This window comes from Mercenaria mercenaria, chromosome 9 (assembly GCF_021730395.1).
Source record: "Mercenaria mercenaria strain notata chromosome 9, MADL_Memer_1, whole genome shotgun sequence".
Taxonomy (NCBI): Eukaryota; Metazoa; Mollusca; class Bivalvia; order Venerida; family Veneridae; genus Mercenaria; species Mercenaria mercenaria.
Window position 1 is genome coordinate 73,117,240 of NC_069369.1, and position 19,049 is coordinate 73,136,288.

Consider the following 19,049-nt stretch of genomic DNA (forward strand, 5'->3'; position numbering starts at 1 on the left):
CATATGAAATGATGTGTAATCAGTTTCTAGTAATCCTGTAACAACAACAACAGCAACGATATTATGGCTATATAGTGTTATTTTCATTTCTGGTATAAATAACAGTTGCTCTTAAGCAAAAAATGCATTAGCTAAAAAATCCCGGTAATGATTTCCGGTTCCTGGCCCATCGTATAAAACTTCTGGCTGCTGATTGGCTACCTCCACCACTCTAGCATAGATGTCATTCCTCTGTATACCGATGTTATGCAAAATGACACATGATACAGTAATTTTACATGCCCTTGGAGGTGACACACGTAAACCATACGATAGACATGGAAATCGTCTTTTCATAACACCAAATGACTGCTCCACAACCACTCTTGTCTTACAAAGACTTTCATTGAATCTTTCCTGAAAAAATATGGTTAAATGTATGAATTTGTTAAGTTTTAATTATAGGGCTTTTAATAACTGTACACTTGATCTGTCAATATGAAGTACTTCATGCATTTGTATCTTTGTATCTGTTCATTATGTATAGGTTAATAAATTGGAGAGCTTTGCTTTTGAATAATAATGGCCCTGGCAAGGTGATAATAGCCTGATCTTCTTCAAAGGCCATTATCAATTAAAGGCAACACTTTTCATTGTATTTACCTATTTATAACATGTTTACCTATAATATTATAAGAAAAGTTTAGTGTGTCATTTTTAGCTCGCCTGAGCACAAAGCGCTCAAAGGTGAGCTTTTGTGATCACCCTTTGTCCGTTGTTTGTCTGTCAGTCGTCAACAGTTTGACTGTTAACACTGTAGAAGTCACAATTTTGGCCCAATCTTAATGAAACTTGGTCAGAATGTTACCCTCAATAAAGTATTGGCCATCTGGGGTCAAAACTTAAGTCACCAGGTCAAATCAAAGGAAAAGCTTGTTAACACTCAATAGGACACAATTTAGACCAAATCTTAATGAAACTTGGTCAGAATGTTACCCTGAATAAAATATTTGACGGGTTTGATATTGGGTCATCTAGGGTCAAAAACTAGATCACAGGATCAAAAGAAAAGCTTATTAACACTCAGTGACTGTAGAGGCTGCATTTATGACTGTATCTTCATGAATCTTTATCAGAATGTTAATCTTGATGATCTCAAGGTCCAGTTTGAATCAGGGTCATGTAGGATCAAGAACTAGGTCACCAGGTCAAATCAAAGGAAAAGCTAGTTAACACTGTAGAGGCCATATTTATGATCATATCTTAATGAAACTTGGTCAGAATATTGATCTTGATGAACTATAGGTCACATTTAAATCTGGGTCAGGTAGGGTCAAAAACTGTGTCACTAGATCATATGATAGGAAAAGCTTTTTAACACTATAGGTAACAATTTTTGCCCAATCTTAATGAAACTTTGTCACAATGTAAATCTTGATGATCTTTAGGCCAATAGGTCAAGTGGCCCTCTTGTTATGGGTACTGGCTTAATACCTATCAGCTTTTCAGTTTCTATATTATATGTATAACAGATCATTTACTGTATAAAAGCAAACATGTCTATTTTATGATAACTGATTGTATAACAATTCATTTTGCTTGTACATTAATTGACAAGTAAATATCAGTGTTTGTTCTACCAGATAAGAATATGCTAAAGTAACTCAGTTAAGACAGAAGTAAATCAGCAAAATTGTTTTGTATGAATACAGTCCTCATTAGCATTTTTTAAAGACATTTTTTTCCATACTTTCATTTCCATCCACAATTAGCTTGTGTATGGATAGAGATTGTATTTTTCAATAAATCTTCATGAAATTTTGTCAGAATGAATGTCTTGACAGTTGAAATCTTGATAAAGTTTGAAAATAGGGTCAAAACTAAGTCACTAGGTTAGATTAAAGAAAACTTTATGTATGAAGTAGGGACTGCATTCAGACCTTTATTCATGAAATTAGATCGTAACATTTGTCCAGATAAAATTTAAGTCAAGTTCGAATATGGGTTATCTGGGGTCAAAAAATTGGTCACACAGTCAAATCAAAAGGAAACCTTGTGTTTGCAATAGTGCCTTGTTTTTTCAATGGATCATCATGGAATTTGAGCAAAATATATGTTTTAATATTATACCAAAGTACCCATAATATTATGTCACATTGGCTTCAGATATTTCTCCGTAGTTGTGTGATACAGTAAATTAAGAAATCTGCATTTTCGATGCTAAAATGCAAATGACAATTGACTGTCCGTTGACAGTAAACAATAAGCTTTAGGTATAACATAAATTGTAATTAGTACAAAAACTACATAGATTTAGATTTTGACAAGGTAAAACAATGTTGAATTTAAATCTATCTATAGTTATGTTTTATACATATCATATTTGGGAATAGTACTTATTTTATGTTATACTGAAAAACACGAATTTTTTCATCTGCATGAAAGAGAAGAGATGAAGGGGAGGGGGTGGGGGTATCATATGAGTGTCATTTCATACTGAATTTATCAAACGAGTTGAATTAAAATAATAAAATCCGAGTACCTGTGCATGTGTTTGTGGAGCATGGTAAGGGGTCATCAAATATTTTCTGCAAGGATATCCAGAGTCCCCCAGCAACAAACCGTCGATCTCACCTACAATATATTTATAACATTAAAATACTGTTGATATTCCATATCATGTTTCATAGATTTTACTGAATATAAGTAAATGACTGTCAATAGATAATAGTATTATCCATTGGCAGTCTTGTTTTTTGCGCCGGCGTCGGCGTGAGCTTTCTTGGTGAAAGTTTTTCGGCAACCTTTGTTTTTCTGTCATAAAATTGTTACTACTGCTTGTAACTTATTGTAACATTACATAAACATTGTCCAGCATACAAACAAAGTATATGCAGGGGTTGGACCCATTATACCCAAGGTCAAGGTCACCAAGGTGTTATTCTTGGTTTATTTTTAAGGTTAAAGTTTTTCGGCAACCTTTGTTTTTCTGTCATTTCTTTGTTGGTATTGCATACATCTTAGTGTAATTTCACATAAACATTGTCCAGAATACAAACAAAGTATGTGCAGGGACTGGGCCCATTATATCAAATGTCAAAGTCACCAAGGTGTTATAGTTAAGTTGATTTTAAGGTAAAGTTTTGCGGCAACCTTTGTTTTTCTGTAATATCTTTGTTATTATTGCTTATATCTTACTGTTAGTTCACATAAACATTGTCCAGCATACAAAGTATGTGCAGGGGCTGGGCCAATTATATCCAAGGTCAAGGTCATCAAGGTGTTATACTTTGGTTATTTTTAATGTTAGTTTTTCGGCAACCTTTGTTTTTTTTTGTCATATCTTTGTTAGTATTGCTTATATCTTAGTGTAATTTCACATAAACATTGTCCAGCATACAAACAAAGTATGTGCAGGGGCTGGGCCCATTATACCAAAGGTCAAGGTCATCAAGGTGTTATACTTTGGTTATTTTTAAGGTTAACGTTTTTCGGCAATTTTTAGGTGTATTTTGACATATCTGTACCTTGTAAGATTTTGTTTTTAGCTCACCTGTCACAAAGTGACAAGGTGAGCTTTTGTGATCGTGCGGCATCCGTCGTCCGTCCGTCCGTGCGTAAACTTTTGCTTGTGACCACTCTAGAGGTCACAATTTTCATGGGATCTTTATGAAAGTTGGTCAGAATGTTCACCTTGATGATATCTAGGTCAAGTTCGAAAGTGGGTCACGTGCCGTCAAAAACTAGGTCAGTAGGTCTAAAAATAGAAAAACCTTGTGACCTCTCTAGAGGCCATATATTACACAAGATCTTCATGAAAATTGGTCAGAATGTTCACCTTGATGATATCTAGGTCAAGTTCGAAACTGGGTCACGTGCTGTCAAAAACTAGGTCAGTAGGTCTAAAAATAGAAAAACCTTGTGACCTCTCTAGAGGTCATATATTTCACAAGATCTTCATGAAAATTGGTCAGAATGTTCACCTTGATGATATCTAGGTCAAGTTCGAAACTGGGTCACGTGATGTCAAAAACTAGGTCAGTAGGTCTAAAAATAGAAAAACCTTGTGACCTCTCTAGAGGCCATATATTACACAAGATCTTCATGAAAATTAGTCAGAATGTTCAACTTGATGATATCTAGGTCAAGTTCGAAAGTGGGTCACGTGCCATCAAAAACTAGGTCAGTAGGTCTAAAATAGAAAAACCTTGTGACCTCTCTAGAGGCCGTACTTTTCAATGGATCTTCATAAAAATTGGTTAGAATGTTCACCTTGGTGATACCTAGGTCAGGTTCGATACTGGGTCATGTGCCTTCAAAAACTAGGTCAGTAGGTCAAATAATAGAAAAACCTTGTGACCTCTCTAGAGGCCATATTTTTCATGGGATCTGTATGAAAGTTGGTCTGAATATTCATCTTGATGATATCTAGGTCCGTTTCGAATCTGGGTCAACTGCGGTCAAAAACTAGGTCAGTAGGTCAAATAATAGAAAAACCTTGTGACCTCTCTAGAGGCCATATTTTTCATGGGATCTGTATGAAAGGTGGTTTGAATGTGTTCATCTTGATGATATCTAGGTCAAGTTCGAAACTGGGTCAACTGCGGTCAAAAACTAGGTCAGTAGGTCTAAAAATAGAAAAACCTTGTGACCTCTCTAGAGGCCGTACTTTTCAATGGATCTTCATGAAAATTGGTCAGAATGTACACCTTGATGATATTTAGGTCAGGTTCGAAACTGGGTCACGTGCTGTCAAAAACTAGGTCAGTAGATCAAATAATAGAAAAACGTTGTGACCTCTCTAGAGGCCATATTTTTCATGGGATCTGTATGAATGTTGGTCTGAATGTTCATCTTGATGATATCTAGGTCAAGTTCGAAACTGGGTCAACTACAGTCAAAAACTAGGTCAGTAGGTCTAAAAATAGAAAAACCTTGTGACCTCTCTAGAGGCCATATTTTTCAATGAATCTTCATGAAAATTGGTCAGAATGTTCATCTTGATGATATCTAGGTCAAGTTCGAAACTGGGCCATGTGTAATCATAAACTAGGTCAGTAGGTCAAATAATAAAAAAACCTTGTGACCTCTCTAGAGGCCATATTTTTCATGGGATCTGTATGAAAGTTGGTCTTAGTATTCATCTTGATGATATCTAGATAAAGTTCGAAACTGGGTCAACTGCGGTCAAAAACTAGGTCAGTAGGTCTAAAAATAGAAAAAACTTTTGACCACTTTAGAGGCCATATTTTTCAATGGATCTTCATGAAAATTTGTCTGAATGTTCACCTTGATGATATCTAGATAAAATTTGAAACTGGGTCACGTGTGGACAAAAGTAGGTTAGTAGGTATAAAAATAGAAAAACCTTGTGACCTCTCTAGAGGCCATACTCTTCATGAGATCTTCATGAAAATTGGTGAGAATGTTCACCTTGATAATATCTAGGTCAGGTTCAAAACTGGGTCATGTGCCTTCAAAAACTAGGTCATTAGGTCAAATAAAAGTAAAACATTGTGACCTCTCTAGAAGCCATATTTTTCAATGGATCTTCCTGAAAATTGGGTCATGTGGAGAAGGTGAGCGATTCAGGACCATCATGGTCCTCTTGTTTCTTTTTTGGTAAAATTTCTTCCCTTTGATGTTCCTGTCCTTTGGACCTGTTGATCTTGATAATAATATTATTGTTTTGGACCTTCTTTTCCTTAAGTGTAATGATAACAGGTGAGCGATATAGGGCCATTTTGGCCCTCTTGTTTTTATATAGCCATCCCTTTTAATCGTATTGTCTCTTTGTATTTTTTTGGTAAAATTGGTGCAGATAAGGATTATTTGTGATTTTAAATAATCATATTTTAATTATTGAAACTCCTGGTTTTATATAATTTAGTACTTATTTGTAATTACTCAAAATAAAAGACAAAAGCACGTGCAGTCTTCACTCTATTTATTAAGCGCCTGAGCGGCGAATAATCAAACATTTAATCAATCATCTAATACAGTTTACATTAAAATGAATGCTCAAACATTTATTAATATGAGTTGGGTAAAATGGCCGCTCTGAGTTCGGTATGTTAGGCGTTAAAGCTCGCTACCAAACTATTGAAAACTAATATCAAACGCAATAAGGAAGTTAACCGAAAGGAGACCGGGCGTGTCATATAAAAGGCAACCAATTTTAATGAATAAAACGCACTTGCATATTTACACTCAGGTCACTGAGATATTAACTGTATCCATACACAAAACCTTTAGCCATAAGAGTCCTACCGACTGTGTAATCGTAAACCCCCAGTTCCCCAATGTAATGTAGCCTCAACAGGTACCAGCTTAGGAAACTAAAAATGCACAACCACACATTCGCGTTAGGGAATGCCATTGGCTAAATACATCTAAAACGGTAACCACATTAACTAGTCTTACCAATACACAAAGGGCCAGACCTATAGACCCGAAGCGACATTCGAGTCAACAACAACAATAACAAAAGACCCAAAGCGACATTTGAGTCTACAGTCAAAGCTAGCATAAGGACCCGAAGCGACATTCGAGTCGGCAACAAAATAACCAAGTGACCCAAAGCGACATTTGAGTCTACAGTCAAAGCTAGCATAAGGACCCGAAGCGACATTCGAGTCAACACAGTATAATGACCCGAAGCAACATTCGAGCCATAAAAATTTATTTTACCACGTTACTAAGCTTGTGACCTGAGATAACCCAAAACAAAAGTAATTAAACAGTCTACGGACCCGAAACTGTCAACTCAATTAAGTCACAGACGCACAAGTCTCATCTGTAGCGCAAATAATGCCATCGACGAGAGTTGATACACCCGTAACCGGAAGTTTCGAAGGTAAAATTATGAAGTATATGGTTCAATTTTCTTAGCTTAAACCACAGCGCCCGGTCACCTTCCGTCAATAAACAATTTTTTCCGCTTTTTTGTTTTGTTTTTTGCAAATTATCCATTAAGAGCGACTATTAAATTGTAATTTAAAAAAGAAGGAGCATGAGACCGTCATTTCCATAAATATACACGTCATAATTGATATCTCATAATGAAAAACATTATTAACATATATCAGAAACAGTACCGTTTGCCAAAATATATCAAATAAAACAAAGAAACTGTCCTTTGAGAATGACACAAAATTTACATGAACAGAGTCTGTGTTTCACTAAATAACACTTTAAAAGTAATCACAGTCTATCATTTCTCTGTTGGTGAACCTAGGAACTTTAATAAATCTCATAAAATACAACAGTCTGACTGAAACGTTAATACGTATGCTGTCCATTCGTTCCTGGTACCAATGAAGACGTTGGCAAACGCAGACGATCTTCTGATTCCCATACAACAGATATCGATATTAAGCAGACGACACAGTCTGAAATAAAAGTACTAGACAGCAATTCTGTTTCCAATAACATTCTAACAGACATATGCAAATGTTAGACAGAAAAATGATACAATACATCGTATATAAAAGATCAAACTGCAACATCTAAAAATTTGTTGACTTATCGAATTTACGGGGTGTGGCGGGTGGGAGAATTTATCGGTGTGACTTGTCAAAAGAAACAGCGTAAGTGAGACAGACTGCACGTGATTTTCGGTTTTATACTGTTATTTTAGACGACTGGCTCTCGTTGAATGGTTTATTGCTATAAATAAAGGACTACAAAATCGGGAACCAGATTGACAGCTGATTGGCTACGTTTCTATGACAACAAACAAAACATTTCTCGAAATAAATAAATCAAATTATTTTAAATTAAAAATAATTTTTATTATTTGTAATTACTCAAAATAAAAGACAAAAGCACGTGCAGTCTTCACTCTATTTATTAAGCGCCTGAGCGGCGAATAATCAAACATTTAATCAATCATCTAATACAGTTTACATTAAAATGAATGCTCAAACATTTATTAATATGAGTTGGGTAAAATGGCCGCTCTGAGTTCGGTATGTTAGGCGTTAAAGCTCGCTACCAAACTATTGAAAACTAATATCAAACGCAATAAGGAAGTTAACCGAAAGGAGACCGGCGTGTCATATAAAAGGCAACCAATTTTAATGAATAAAACGCACTTGCATATTTACACTCAGGTCACTGAATATTAACTGTATCCATACACAAAACCTTTAGCCATAAGAGTCCTACCGACTGTGTAATCGTAAACCCCCAGTTCCCCAATGTAATGTAGCCTCAACAGTACCAGCTTAGGAAACTAAAAATGCACAACCACACATTCGGCGTTAGGGAATGCCATTGGCTAAATACATCTAAAACGGTAACCACATTAACTAGGTCTTACCAATACACAAAGGGCCAGACCTATAGACCCGAAGCGACATTCGAGTCAACAACAACAATAACAAAAGACCCAAAGCGACATTTGAGTCTACAGTCAAAGCTACATAAGGACCCGAAGCGACATTCGAGTCGGCAACAAAATAACCAAGTGACCCAAAGCGACATTTGAGTCTACAGTCAAAGCTAGCATAAGGACCCGAAGCGACATTCGAGTCAACACAGTATAATGACCCGAAGCAACATTCGAGCCATAACAATTATTTTACCACGTTACTAAGCTTGTGACCTGAGATAACCCAAAACAAAAGTAATTAAACAGTCTACGGACCCGAAACTGTCAACTCAATTAAGTCACAGACGCACAAGTCTCATCTGTAGCGCAAATAATGCCATCGACGAGAGTTGATACACCCGTAACCGGAAGTTTCGAAGGTAAAATTATGAAGTATAATGGTTCAATTTTCTTAGCTTAAACCACAGCGCCCGGTCACCTTCCGGTCAATAAACAATTTTTCCGCCACAATAAATTTTAATTTATCCCCCAAAAAATTATTATTGAGCAGAGTTTTCCTGTATTGCAGTCTTCAAATAATCTAGATAAAACTCCAACCCCACATCATTTAAGTGTACACCGTCATCGCTAAAAAAGTTAGTTTTCCGTATCTATGTCAGGGCTTATGAAATCTCCCCTGCCAGAACGGCATGTTGCTATACGGCCCAACCTATTGATACGCTTGCGCTTTGTCTCCAACGACTTTACGTTCGTGACCCCCCTCCAAACACGCCTGGGTAAAATGTCAACCCATATCAGAACGGTGTCGGGAAAAGCCTCACGGAGGTATTCGATTTCCCCTTTTATACTTCTTCTCATTTTGATTAAAGATAATGAGGCAAGATCGTTACCACCTAAATGTATGATGATAATCTTGGGTGGAGGCGATAGCAGCACCTGGTCTCTATGGAGTTGCGGAAAGAGGTCCAGCCGAGTCCCCTCACTCCCCACCAAGCAATTGTTAAGTCAGGCAAGCGAAGGTTGACCTTTCCTGTGTCCGTCGCTCGGATGCCGGCCCAGTAAGGATTGAATCCCCTAAAACCCATACATCTACAAGTATCGAGAAACAGAATTGGTAGTCAGAATTTGCCGCTAAAGCGAAAATGAAATAAGTACAGTGCAACCCCTATAAAGTAACACCGTTTGGGAAATACAAATATTGACTATTATGTAAAGGTTGTTGCCCTGAGGAAGTAATTTTGACGGTATGTTACAGCATGAGGAAGTTTGAATGTTGTTCTAAAGAGGTTTTTGCTTAATAGCAGGATAGCCTTAAAGAGATTGTACTGTACATTTCGTAAGTACACAAAGGCCACGCAAATGCCGTACTTGGGAAACAAGTATATTTATTGAATCAAGAGTGATAGAGTTGTGTGCCCTGACCTATTTCTGATAGCGGATATATAATTTATAACAGTTTGATGTCCATCTACCAATTTCATAATAACTTCTGGTGGAAAACCTTGAGACGCTAAATCAGTAGCCCGACCGATTCTAAAACTATGTGATCGAAAAGTACCAGGAATTGACACTTTCCAACGCATTTTGACAATACAGCGGAGAATTGTGACCTCGTAACGGGGGTGCCGTCTTGATGACAGTACAATATTCCAACCTGTTTTGGTCTCACCGCTAAGAATTCAAGTAGTGATTGCACTGCGCAGACAGAACCTGATTCTCTGGGTATTTTTAATGTAACCACTTTACCTCTTTGATTGTTTTAGAATGACGAAGCTTAATTATAGCGTACTGACTTCCTATCCGGGACAAGTCAGATAACTGAAGCGAAACCTCTGATAATCCTTTACACGGAGAAACTAATTCGCTAACCCTAAAAAGTCCAAAGTAGGCCAGGGTAAATAATGAATTAAACAATTTTGATTCATAATCACTAAAACAAATGTGAGGGAGTTTTCTGCATATATCAATCAAGATTGGTAAAGTCAGAGGAGTTCGATTATCTTGCGTTATGCGGTTCCTATGGCAACCCTCCAGCAGTTTGTTAATAGCAAAGACCCCGGATATATTATAATATCCGAACAGTTTATGAAAATAATTTAAACCTGCTATATACGTCGTAATAGTTTTTGGTGACAACTTCATTTCGAAACAGAATGCAGTAAATAACATAATGTGTTCTTCGGGTAGAGGCCAACACTTTGGAAGATTATAAGACTGCCTGAATTTCTCAAAGGTTCTTAAAGCTGTATTATACGTCAGTCTAGAGTTTACTGCGATTCCTGAAAAAAGGAGCTGTTTAGCTCTAAACTGAAGATGTCCCAAAGGAAATCTGGTACCGGGTGAGGACACTGGTCTGCGTCTGGAGCTAGCTTCCGAAACCTGTCCAGCTGAAAGCGAGACAAAGCATCACAAACGTTGTTAGAATGACCTGGGACGTGAACTGCCTTAATTACGATGTTAAGGTAAAAACATATTAACGTTAAGATTCTTACAATGCACATGACTTTTTCCGACTTAGAAGATAATTTGTTCAAGATCTGAACTACTGCCATATTATCGCAGTTAAATTTGATCTTCTTATTTTTTAGATCTTTTCCCCAAATAAATATAGCAGCCAAAATGGGGAACAACTCTAAAACTGTTATATCGGACGTAAGACCACGTGCACGCCACGTGATTGGCCATTTCGCGTGACACCAATGACCTTGAAAGTAAATCCCGAATCCTAACTCCGTGCCCGCCGCGCTATCAGTGTACAATTGTGCGTCTTCATTTGTGACCCAATATTGATCATGAAAAATGGAAATGCCGTTGAAATTCTGAAACAGAGTTAACCACATTTTAAGTCCAGTCTTATCTCTTCATTTACCCGATATGATGATAAGGCTTTGTAAGGCCGCAAATAGAGTTTATTAGGCGGCGAATAAATGGCCTGCCCACAACTATTGCCCTGCAACAAAAATTCAGAGACCCTATGAGAGACTGCATTTTTTTAAGTGTTGTTTTTTTTTCGTGAAAGTATTTCTTTAATTGTTTGAACAACCGTTTGAATTTTTGGCATTGGGATTCTCACCGTCATATTGATTGAATCAAGTTCTAATCCTAAGAATATTAAAACTTCTGTCGGCCTTCCGTTTTTTCGAGAGCTAGAGGTACACCAAGTTCTGACATTGTGTTTTTGAAAATTTCTAATGCTCGAGTGCATGATTCTAACGACTTGTCTCCCCCCAAAAAATCATCAAGATAGTGAATTAAATTTCCGTTTTTTAACTTAAGCTTGACACAGAACTCCAGAAATCTAGAAAACCTTTCGAATGTAATACAACTAATCGACGCTCCGAAAGGAAGGGCCTTATCAAAATAAAAATAGCCATTATAGCAAAATCCTAGCAGTTCGAAATCTGACGGCCGGATTGGAATTAAGCGATATGCACTTTTTATATCGGACTTGAAAAGCTTGCAGTTTCGTCCTAAATTTTGAACCAGTTTAACCGCTTCGTCAAAACTAGTGTATTGGACCGTGCATAAAGCCGGGTCAATATGATCATTGATTGAACCGCCAGAGGGGTATGACAAATGGTGAATCATGCGGAATTCCCCAGGAGCTTTTTTTGGAACAAGGCCAATCGGTGACACGATTAGATTTTTAAGCGGGCGGTGAATGAATGGACCTGCAACCCTGCCTGCCTCTATTTCTTTATTAATTTGATTTTTTATGATATTTGGGTTAATGTCGTAGAACGTAGATTGTTTGCATCTCGTGCTAACCTGGACCTGTATATTGGATTGGAAATCCTTGAGTAAAACCATTTATTAAAAACTTTGATTCGTTGGGGTCGTACAAACGAGAATAGCGCCTAATAGCCTCAATTTGACAGGGGATTTTGCTAAATTTACAACATCCAAGTTATGCGGCTGATCTGATGCATTGATCAAGGCGTAATGACCTTAGGCCTATTAATTTCTCGGTTACCTCCTCTTGGTCTTCTAAAGGGTCGGCGGAAGCCTCTGCCACGAAAATTAGGCTGAGCTTTTGAGTTTTGAGCTTGAACAAAGGATCTTGACTGAAAACAAGCAACCTCTGGGTGTCGTGCACGGCATTTTGAGCATACATGTGCGTATTTGCAGTTAGGCCAGTTGCAGTTACCCATATTGAAATCATTACAAGTGTACTTTCCAGGATTTAACCTAGTATTATTTGACGTCTGCTCATCCTTAACTTGTATGCAGCGCCACCAGAGTTCATTATTCATTTGTGACCAGGAGCCGGGTGTTAAGGCTTGGCGATTCGAAACTGCTCATCGTAATCTCTCCACCCATTTCCCCCCTGGCGCATAGCACAATCCCGAATATTGAACATGTAATGAAGTAATTCATGGACTTTGTCACTGTGTGTTTGTAAATAAATGGATGCGTAAATGATAAAAGCGTTCGTCCATTTTTTCTATGGTCATTATTTTGTCTTTGCACACTTGCTGTGACGCCTCAATATGACCGTCTGACGACAGTTTGAAAATGTTACCTGTGCAATAGTCAGATAATTCAATAGCCCCCTTTAAGAGTAAAGCGAGGTTAATATATTAACCTCGACAGATTTGTTGTTTCAGGGTTGAGGGTACGTGAGCCGACAGGTCATCGTTTGCCAAACGGACGGACGGAAAACTTCGCCCCGAATCTGACACATGCAAAGTTGACTCATTAAGTTGACTAGGAGGCAGGGAAACAAAATTATTACGAGCGATGCCACACCCCGTACTCGCATTTTTACTCAAACCTAACGGACTACATGGGTTTCTGCTGTTATCTGAAGGGAGAACACCCGAATCCAGTAAAATACGTTCAAAATCAATAACTGACCCACCTTTTTCTCCTTGCAGGAGCTGGTTGTCCCCTTCATCAAACTCTTCGTCTCCTAACGCCTGTGCTGCCGGACCACGTTGTGGGCTTCTATCCTCCTGACCAAGGTCATCGGCCCTCCTCTTCTGTCCGCGTGTATTCGGGCGGTTCTCCGGCTGATTTGCCACTGGTACCGGGTTGGCGTCGTTGTCTTGGGGTCTTGGCATACCCCTGCCATGCGCTCTACCTCGTGCCCTGCCTCCTCGTTGCCGCACTCTTCCACGTGGCATCTTACTAGCAGTTAAATTACTAATCTTATTACTCAGAACTAAAGAATTTATCGGTGTGACTTGTCAAAAGAAACAGCGTAAGTGAGACAGACTGCACGTGATTTTCGGTTTTATACTGTTATTTTAGACGACTGGCTCTCGGTTGAATGGTTTATTGCTATAAATAAAGGACTACAAAATCGGGAACCAGATTGACAGCTGATTGGCTACGTTTCTATGACAACAAACAAAACATTTCTCGAAATAAATAAATCAAATTATTTTAAATTAAAAATAATTTTTATTATGAATTATACAGACTATCATGTAGTAATTTGTTTAAAACTATGTTAAATGAAATTATATTACTTACAGCTCTTACACATTTGTTGATGGTTGTTTATATTAGTTCACAGTAGTCGGTTAAAAAGCCCAGTCAGAGCTTTTTTGTATTATTTTATGTCTTGCCGACTTGAAATAAATTTATCTCATCCATCTTAGTATGTCATACCTCTTTCTAATCGCCCGCCCACTTCGCTGTCTCGGAATATCCTTGAATCATGCACACTTCCGGGCCATTTTGCAACAACATCCAGAATCATGAATCTTGCGTCACATATCATCTGCAAATGCAAAGCAACTAATAATCTCGTGTAAGAATTTGGAGCCAAAGTTTTATATTCCGACATAATAGCTCATATGAACGGCGAATACTAATAGCTTTATTCATGTAATATTTGAAAGAAAACAATGTCGTTAAACTACAAACACTAACTGGTTAATATCAATTCATGTTGTAACTTACGCAGGCAAATCACGTTAATTAAGCATTATCATATTTTCCGGATGCTGCTAGGGCTGATATGGATTGCATTTAGATTAATATAAAAAAGTATCAAAAGATATTCCGATAAGCAAAATGATTTGGGCTATAGTAAAAAAGGTAAATAATATATCGAATATTAGATCTATACAAAGCATGATATTCACTTGAACATTTATCGAGTGGAAGCCTTTCCTGTTTACGTAATCTTCTTCATGTTCCGTCGGCCCTTGAATCCGGATCTGTGTACCGTCCACTACCCCGACTACATTTGGAAATCCTACAAAGATAATGAAAAATAAATATGAATTAAAGATGTATAGAAGTATATTTCTGCCACGAGATAACTAGGTAGTTGCTTAGAAATACCTTGATAAAGTTTTCTTAAAAAGATTATCTAAATAGCCGAACGTTTCATGGAAGTATTGCGATAGTTTACATCAGTATCCCGATATTTCCCAGTATAGGTCCTAAGGGCCTAGTCTGGGAATCCAGTCTGACAATTTCTAACTTTTTTCTACCTGCAAATTGACAGCCTGGGGAAACCTGTTTTCGGACCGCAGCGCCAACTATTTTACACCCGAAATATGCGGGTGTTTGATAAAGAACGATAACTTCTGAAATCAATTATCCATGGCTAATAATAGAAACGGAATTCTCACGGAAAAGAAAGATCGGAATCGTGTACTTCCGAAGGTTTCCGAACATTTCCGGGCCATAGAAAAATACCAGTTTGTACCTCCCATTGCTTTTCCAGCAAGTTGTAATAACTTTTAAATATGTCAGTAAACTTAAGTTTGCGTCATAGCCATCAAGATGTTATATAGGAATAAGGTCAGTAATTCGGTCGAAAATATATGCTTCCGTGGTGTAGTCGAAAGAAGTCCATAATAAATAGATCCTAATTTTCCCATTTTTTGCGCAAATTCGTGTAGAACGAGTGCTTTAATCACCGTTTTTCACTACTAGAAGACATTCTGCGTAAAATGAGACGGTTTTCATGTTCATACACCCCACATGGCAAGTTTTGCAGATCGAAACCGGAAGTAGGTGTTTATTGCGCGGACGAGAGTAAATATGCGCCATTTTTAGGGTAGCAGACCACAACTGACTGGCATTTCACTAGGAACTACATAACCCCCTATCTTCTTTTCGTTTTTTCGTTAATTTGTGATAGAATTTTCATGAAAAATAGGTGTAGGAAAAAGTGATGTTCTCTAAAGATACGTAAAGACGACCTGAAGTTGTCGTTTTTTATATGAAACAAAGAAGGATTTGAATTACTGACCTTCAACCTATATAAATGCAGACCTAGTAATCCACGAAAATTGACGAATTTTCGGCAGTATTGCCTCGTTTTCGTTTCAAACAAGCGCATATATGATCACATGTTAATTAGGCTAATTATAGAAAATCGGTAATCAGTAGTGACATGGAAAATCCTTCAGATTTCCCCAGGCGTTCTCGATGAATGCCAATTAACACTAATTAGCACAAATTAAGTCGGATCTTTAATGCATAGATGTATTATTTCTTCTGACAAAGCACAAATATTATCAACGGCTTCCCAGGCTACTAAGGGCCCACAGTTTCCACTTATTAGCAAGGCACCTATCGCGAGAATTTCAGCATTTATCTTGAGATTTCGAATGTTTCTGAACTATTAATCTCAACAGCCTACAGTTTCCTGGAAATAAATAACATATATTGAAATCAGTAATTTGCTGCGATAATGTTTCCTGAATAATTCTGGTTAGTTCAGAAAATTATTGTGAAAACAAGCAAGTCAGCATCTTCGATTGGTCGAGAAGGCTTAGACGCTTTCCTGTGGAGGTGAGAACCCCCTGGTTCGAACCAATAGCTACTCCCATTTCGATGTGTCCTTGAGCATGGAACTTTATCACATCTGTCTCAGTCGACCTAGCCGTAATATATACCAGCAAATTGCTGGGGGTAAGGTATAATTGGTTTTAACTGTTCTTAATATATGGTCGCTCAAAAACTCTACACTGAGAGCTTATGTTAATTGTCTCGCGGTAAATACATTTACCTCTATCATCATGTACCTTAGTAGTCGCCTAACTGCAGAAGCGTATACCTCGATTTGTCCGGATCCAGAAAAAAAATGACTTGGCGGAAGTCAGTCTTAAAAAAGAAAATGTCACCGTCGAGGCGCATACTAGCGGGTACGTAAGAGAGGATAGGGAGTAGGGATATGTCCCATGTGGATTTTTCTTGGAATACAGGTATGGATTAAATGGTGGTCTCGGGGTCATTTTTTGGGAGTACCCCACCCCCCTCATTTTAGTGGGGTTGGGAAGAGGCGTCACTTCTGTAAAATTGTACCCTATGAAACTGAATTTTTAGCTATGGAGGGGCCGTCCCCTCTAGATGGGAGAGGGAATGTTGAAATAAAGGTATGAAATGGTTGTCTATGGTACGTTTCTGTGTTTAAATTTTTATTCATTCCCCTGCCAAGATAGTTGGGTGCATCTTTTATGAGTAGACCTATAGGTCACTTTTCAGAAACATGCGGGGTGCACGATCCCCCCTCGGACCACCCATGGAACCGAGCCTGCAAGTAGGCCTATCTAGCACAAATTTGCGCTATTTTTTTCTCGAATATATTTTCAGGAAACAAACTAGCTCAATCTGGAAAAATGCACAAGCCAGGCATGTAGAAAGCGTTTTCAGATAGGAGGAACACACATATGAAAAATCAGCCGACCCATTGACGCCTCCCCCTCCCCTTCTCCAACCCTCGAGATCTGTTCCTACGGCCCTGCAAGCCTCCCAGAAATAGGCCAGCAAAATAATGAGTCACATATATTGACAATAGGTATTGCTGACTAAAAATAGATTTAGTATCAAGTTTGATTAAAGCTTTTGTGACGTATAAATAAATGTACTTTTGTTGTTTATTTTTTTAAATATGTTCCACATATATATTCTGTATCTCAAAATGATGTATAATGTTAAGAATATTTCAAGGGTACAAAGATACAAATAGAATTGTTATAGTGAATTTGTGACATTTAAAACGGGTATATAATGTAAGTAATACTGATGGTTACAATATACTCTGAAGCTGCTTTAATCGGTAGAGTTACGGTGACGTCCCTTGTCTGAAACTATGCGCTTGTTTACATTAGTAACCAATGAAATAGACCGTTCGATACATTGACTTTGTGACTTACCTGCAATATTAAAAAACTGTCTTTGACATGCCTGTTTGTCTTCAGGAAAAGGAATAAAATCTTGCATTCTCCCGCATAGTTGGTCGGTAAACTGAGACACTGCTCTGCTGACACTGGATCTGGAAACTCCATGTAAGTCTGCAGTCACTATATGGTGGCAGTTCGTGGCAAAGTAGTGTAGAGAAACCAAAGTTGTTAATAGTGCTGTCAAAGGCTGTGACCTTTGCGTTGGTCTTGCCAGATCCAAGAGTCCACAGATATATACAATGGTCTCGGGAAAGAACCTATACCTCTCGCGAACCTCATCTCTGCTTAAAACCTCTAGCGGATTGCTCCTATCTTTAAAAAATCTTCTGTCTACTCTAATAAATCTGTTTATATTCCTTATTCTTCTCAACCTTCTTTCAATGTCCGCCATCTTTACACAGGTTCCATTTGTTGACATGGAAACTGAGATTGATCATCATTTCTGAGATAGCTAATATGCTGTCTCGAAAAATCAAACTCAAACTCAGATGAAAATCAATTTCTGAGATTGATTTTCTTTCGTGAACACCAACTTAAAATCGTTCTCAAAATTTCATGATCAAACTCAGATTAAGACTGAAAATCAATCTCAAGTAGTTTTGTGAACACGGGGCCAGTTCATTAAAACTGTGTAAAATCTTCAAGGCCATATCCTTTGTATTTTATGTATGCATGAAAGTAAATAAAAAAGATGAGTGTAATAGTCACATGATATTAATCAAACTCGGCTTATTCTTGTTAGGATGTGGAAGGTACATAGTGCAATGTGAAAATGAGATTGTATCAAGCTTGTATTTTATTGACACATATACTGTACCACTGCATTGGTACGATGGTGAAAACGCGATGACACGATGGTGAAAACGCGATGATACGATGATGAAAATGCGATGGTACGATGGTGATAATGCGATGGTACGATGATGAAAACGCGATGGCACGATGGTGAATTCACGATGGTACGATGATGAAAACGCGATGGTACGATGATACGATGGTGAAAACGCGATGGTACGATGATGAAAACGCGATATTACATCGACATTTCACCATCGTACCATCGCATCATCGCGATTTCATCATCGTGCCATTGCGTTTTCACCATCGTACCATCGTTGTTCATCATCGTGCCATCGCACAATCGCGTTTTCCTCATCGTACCATCGTGCATCGCGGTTAAGAATTCAATAAAAAGTCACGATTGTCCAAACGGAATACCGTATTGTAAGTGTAACATTTTACAAAAAGTTATTCAGCCTACTTGCAATTTTCTGCACATCTTTACTACTGTTTTTACATTTTCAATTTCAGTTACTTTTTCAAGCGGCCCATGCATCGTCCAAGGAGCGTTAAACATAAATGAAGTATCGACTGTAACTACAGGTAGAAACTACTGACTAGAGGTTAGGGTTAGTATAGAATAGGCCCTACTGTACTAACACCTGCATCTGGAACTAACCTCCAAGGAGGAGTGAGGCTATTTCGAATCACTGTCCCGCCCGTACCTGTTCCGTGTTTGTTTCATTTTAATCTTTTTGAGCCCATTTATAATTAGAATACAAGTTCACATATCAGCTTCCATG

General features: G+C 37.9%; 1 protein-coding gene across 2 annotated transcripts; it reads right to left on the minus strand.

Annotated features, from left to right (window-relative positions):
* Positions 1 to 61: 61 nt before the first annotated feature.
* On the minus strand, positions 62 to 18,077 carry LOC123524887 (putative nuclease HARBI1). 2 transcript variants are annotated; one of them, XM_053551693.1, is made up of 5 exons: positions 17,440 to 18,077; positions 14,410 to 14,522; positions 13,931 to 14,042; positions 2,522 to 2,613; positions 62 to 396 (listed from the first exon to the last, which is right to left on the minus strand). In XM_053551693.1, exons 1-5 carry the CDS (start codon positions 17,882 to 17,884, stop codon positions 112 to 114), a joined length of 1,047 nt encoding a protein of 348 aa, XP_053407668.1. In that variant the 5' UTR covers positions 17,885 to 18,077; the 3' UTR covers positions 62 to 111. The 2 variants fall into 2 exon arrangements, with proteins under 2 accessions (XP_053407668.1, XP_053407669.1); XM_053551694.1 differs by lacking the exons at positions 2,522 to 2,613; positions 13,931 to 14,042.
* Between the last annotated feature and the right edge of the window lie 972 nt (positions 18,078 to 19,049).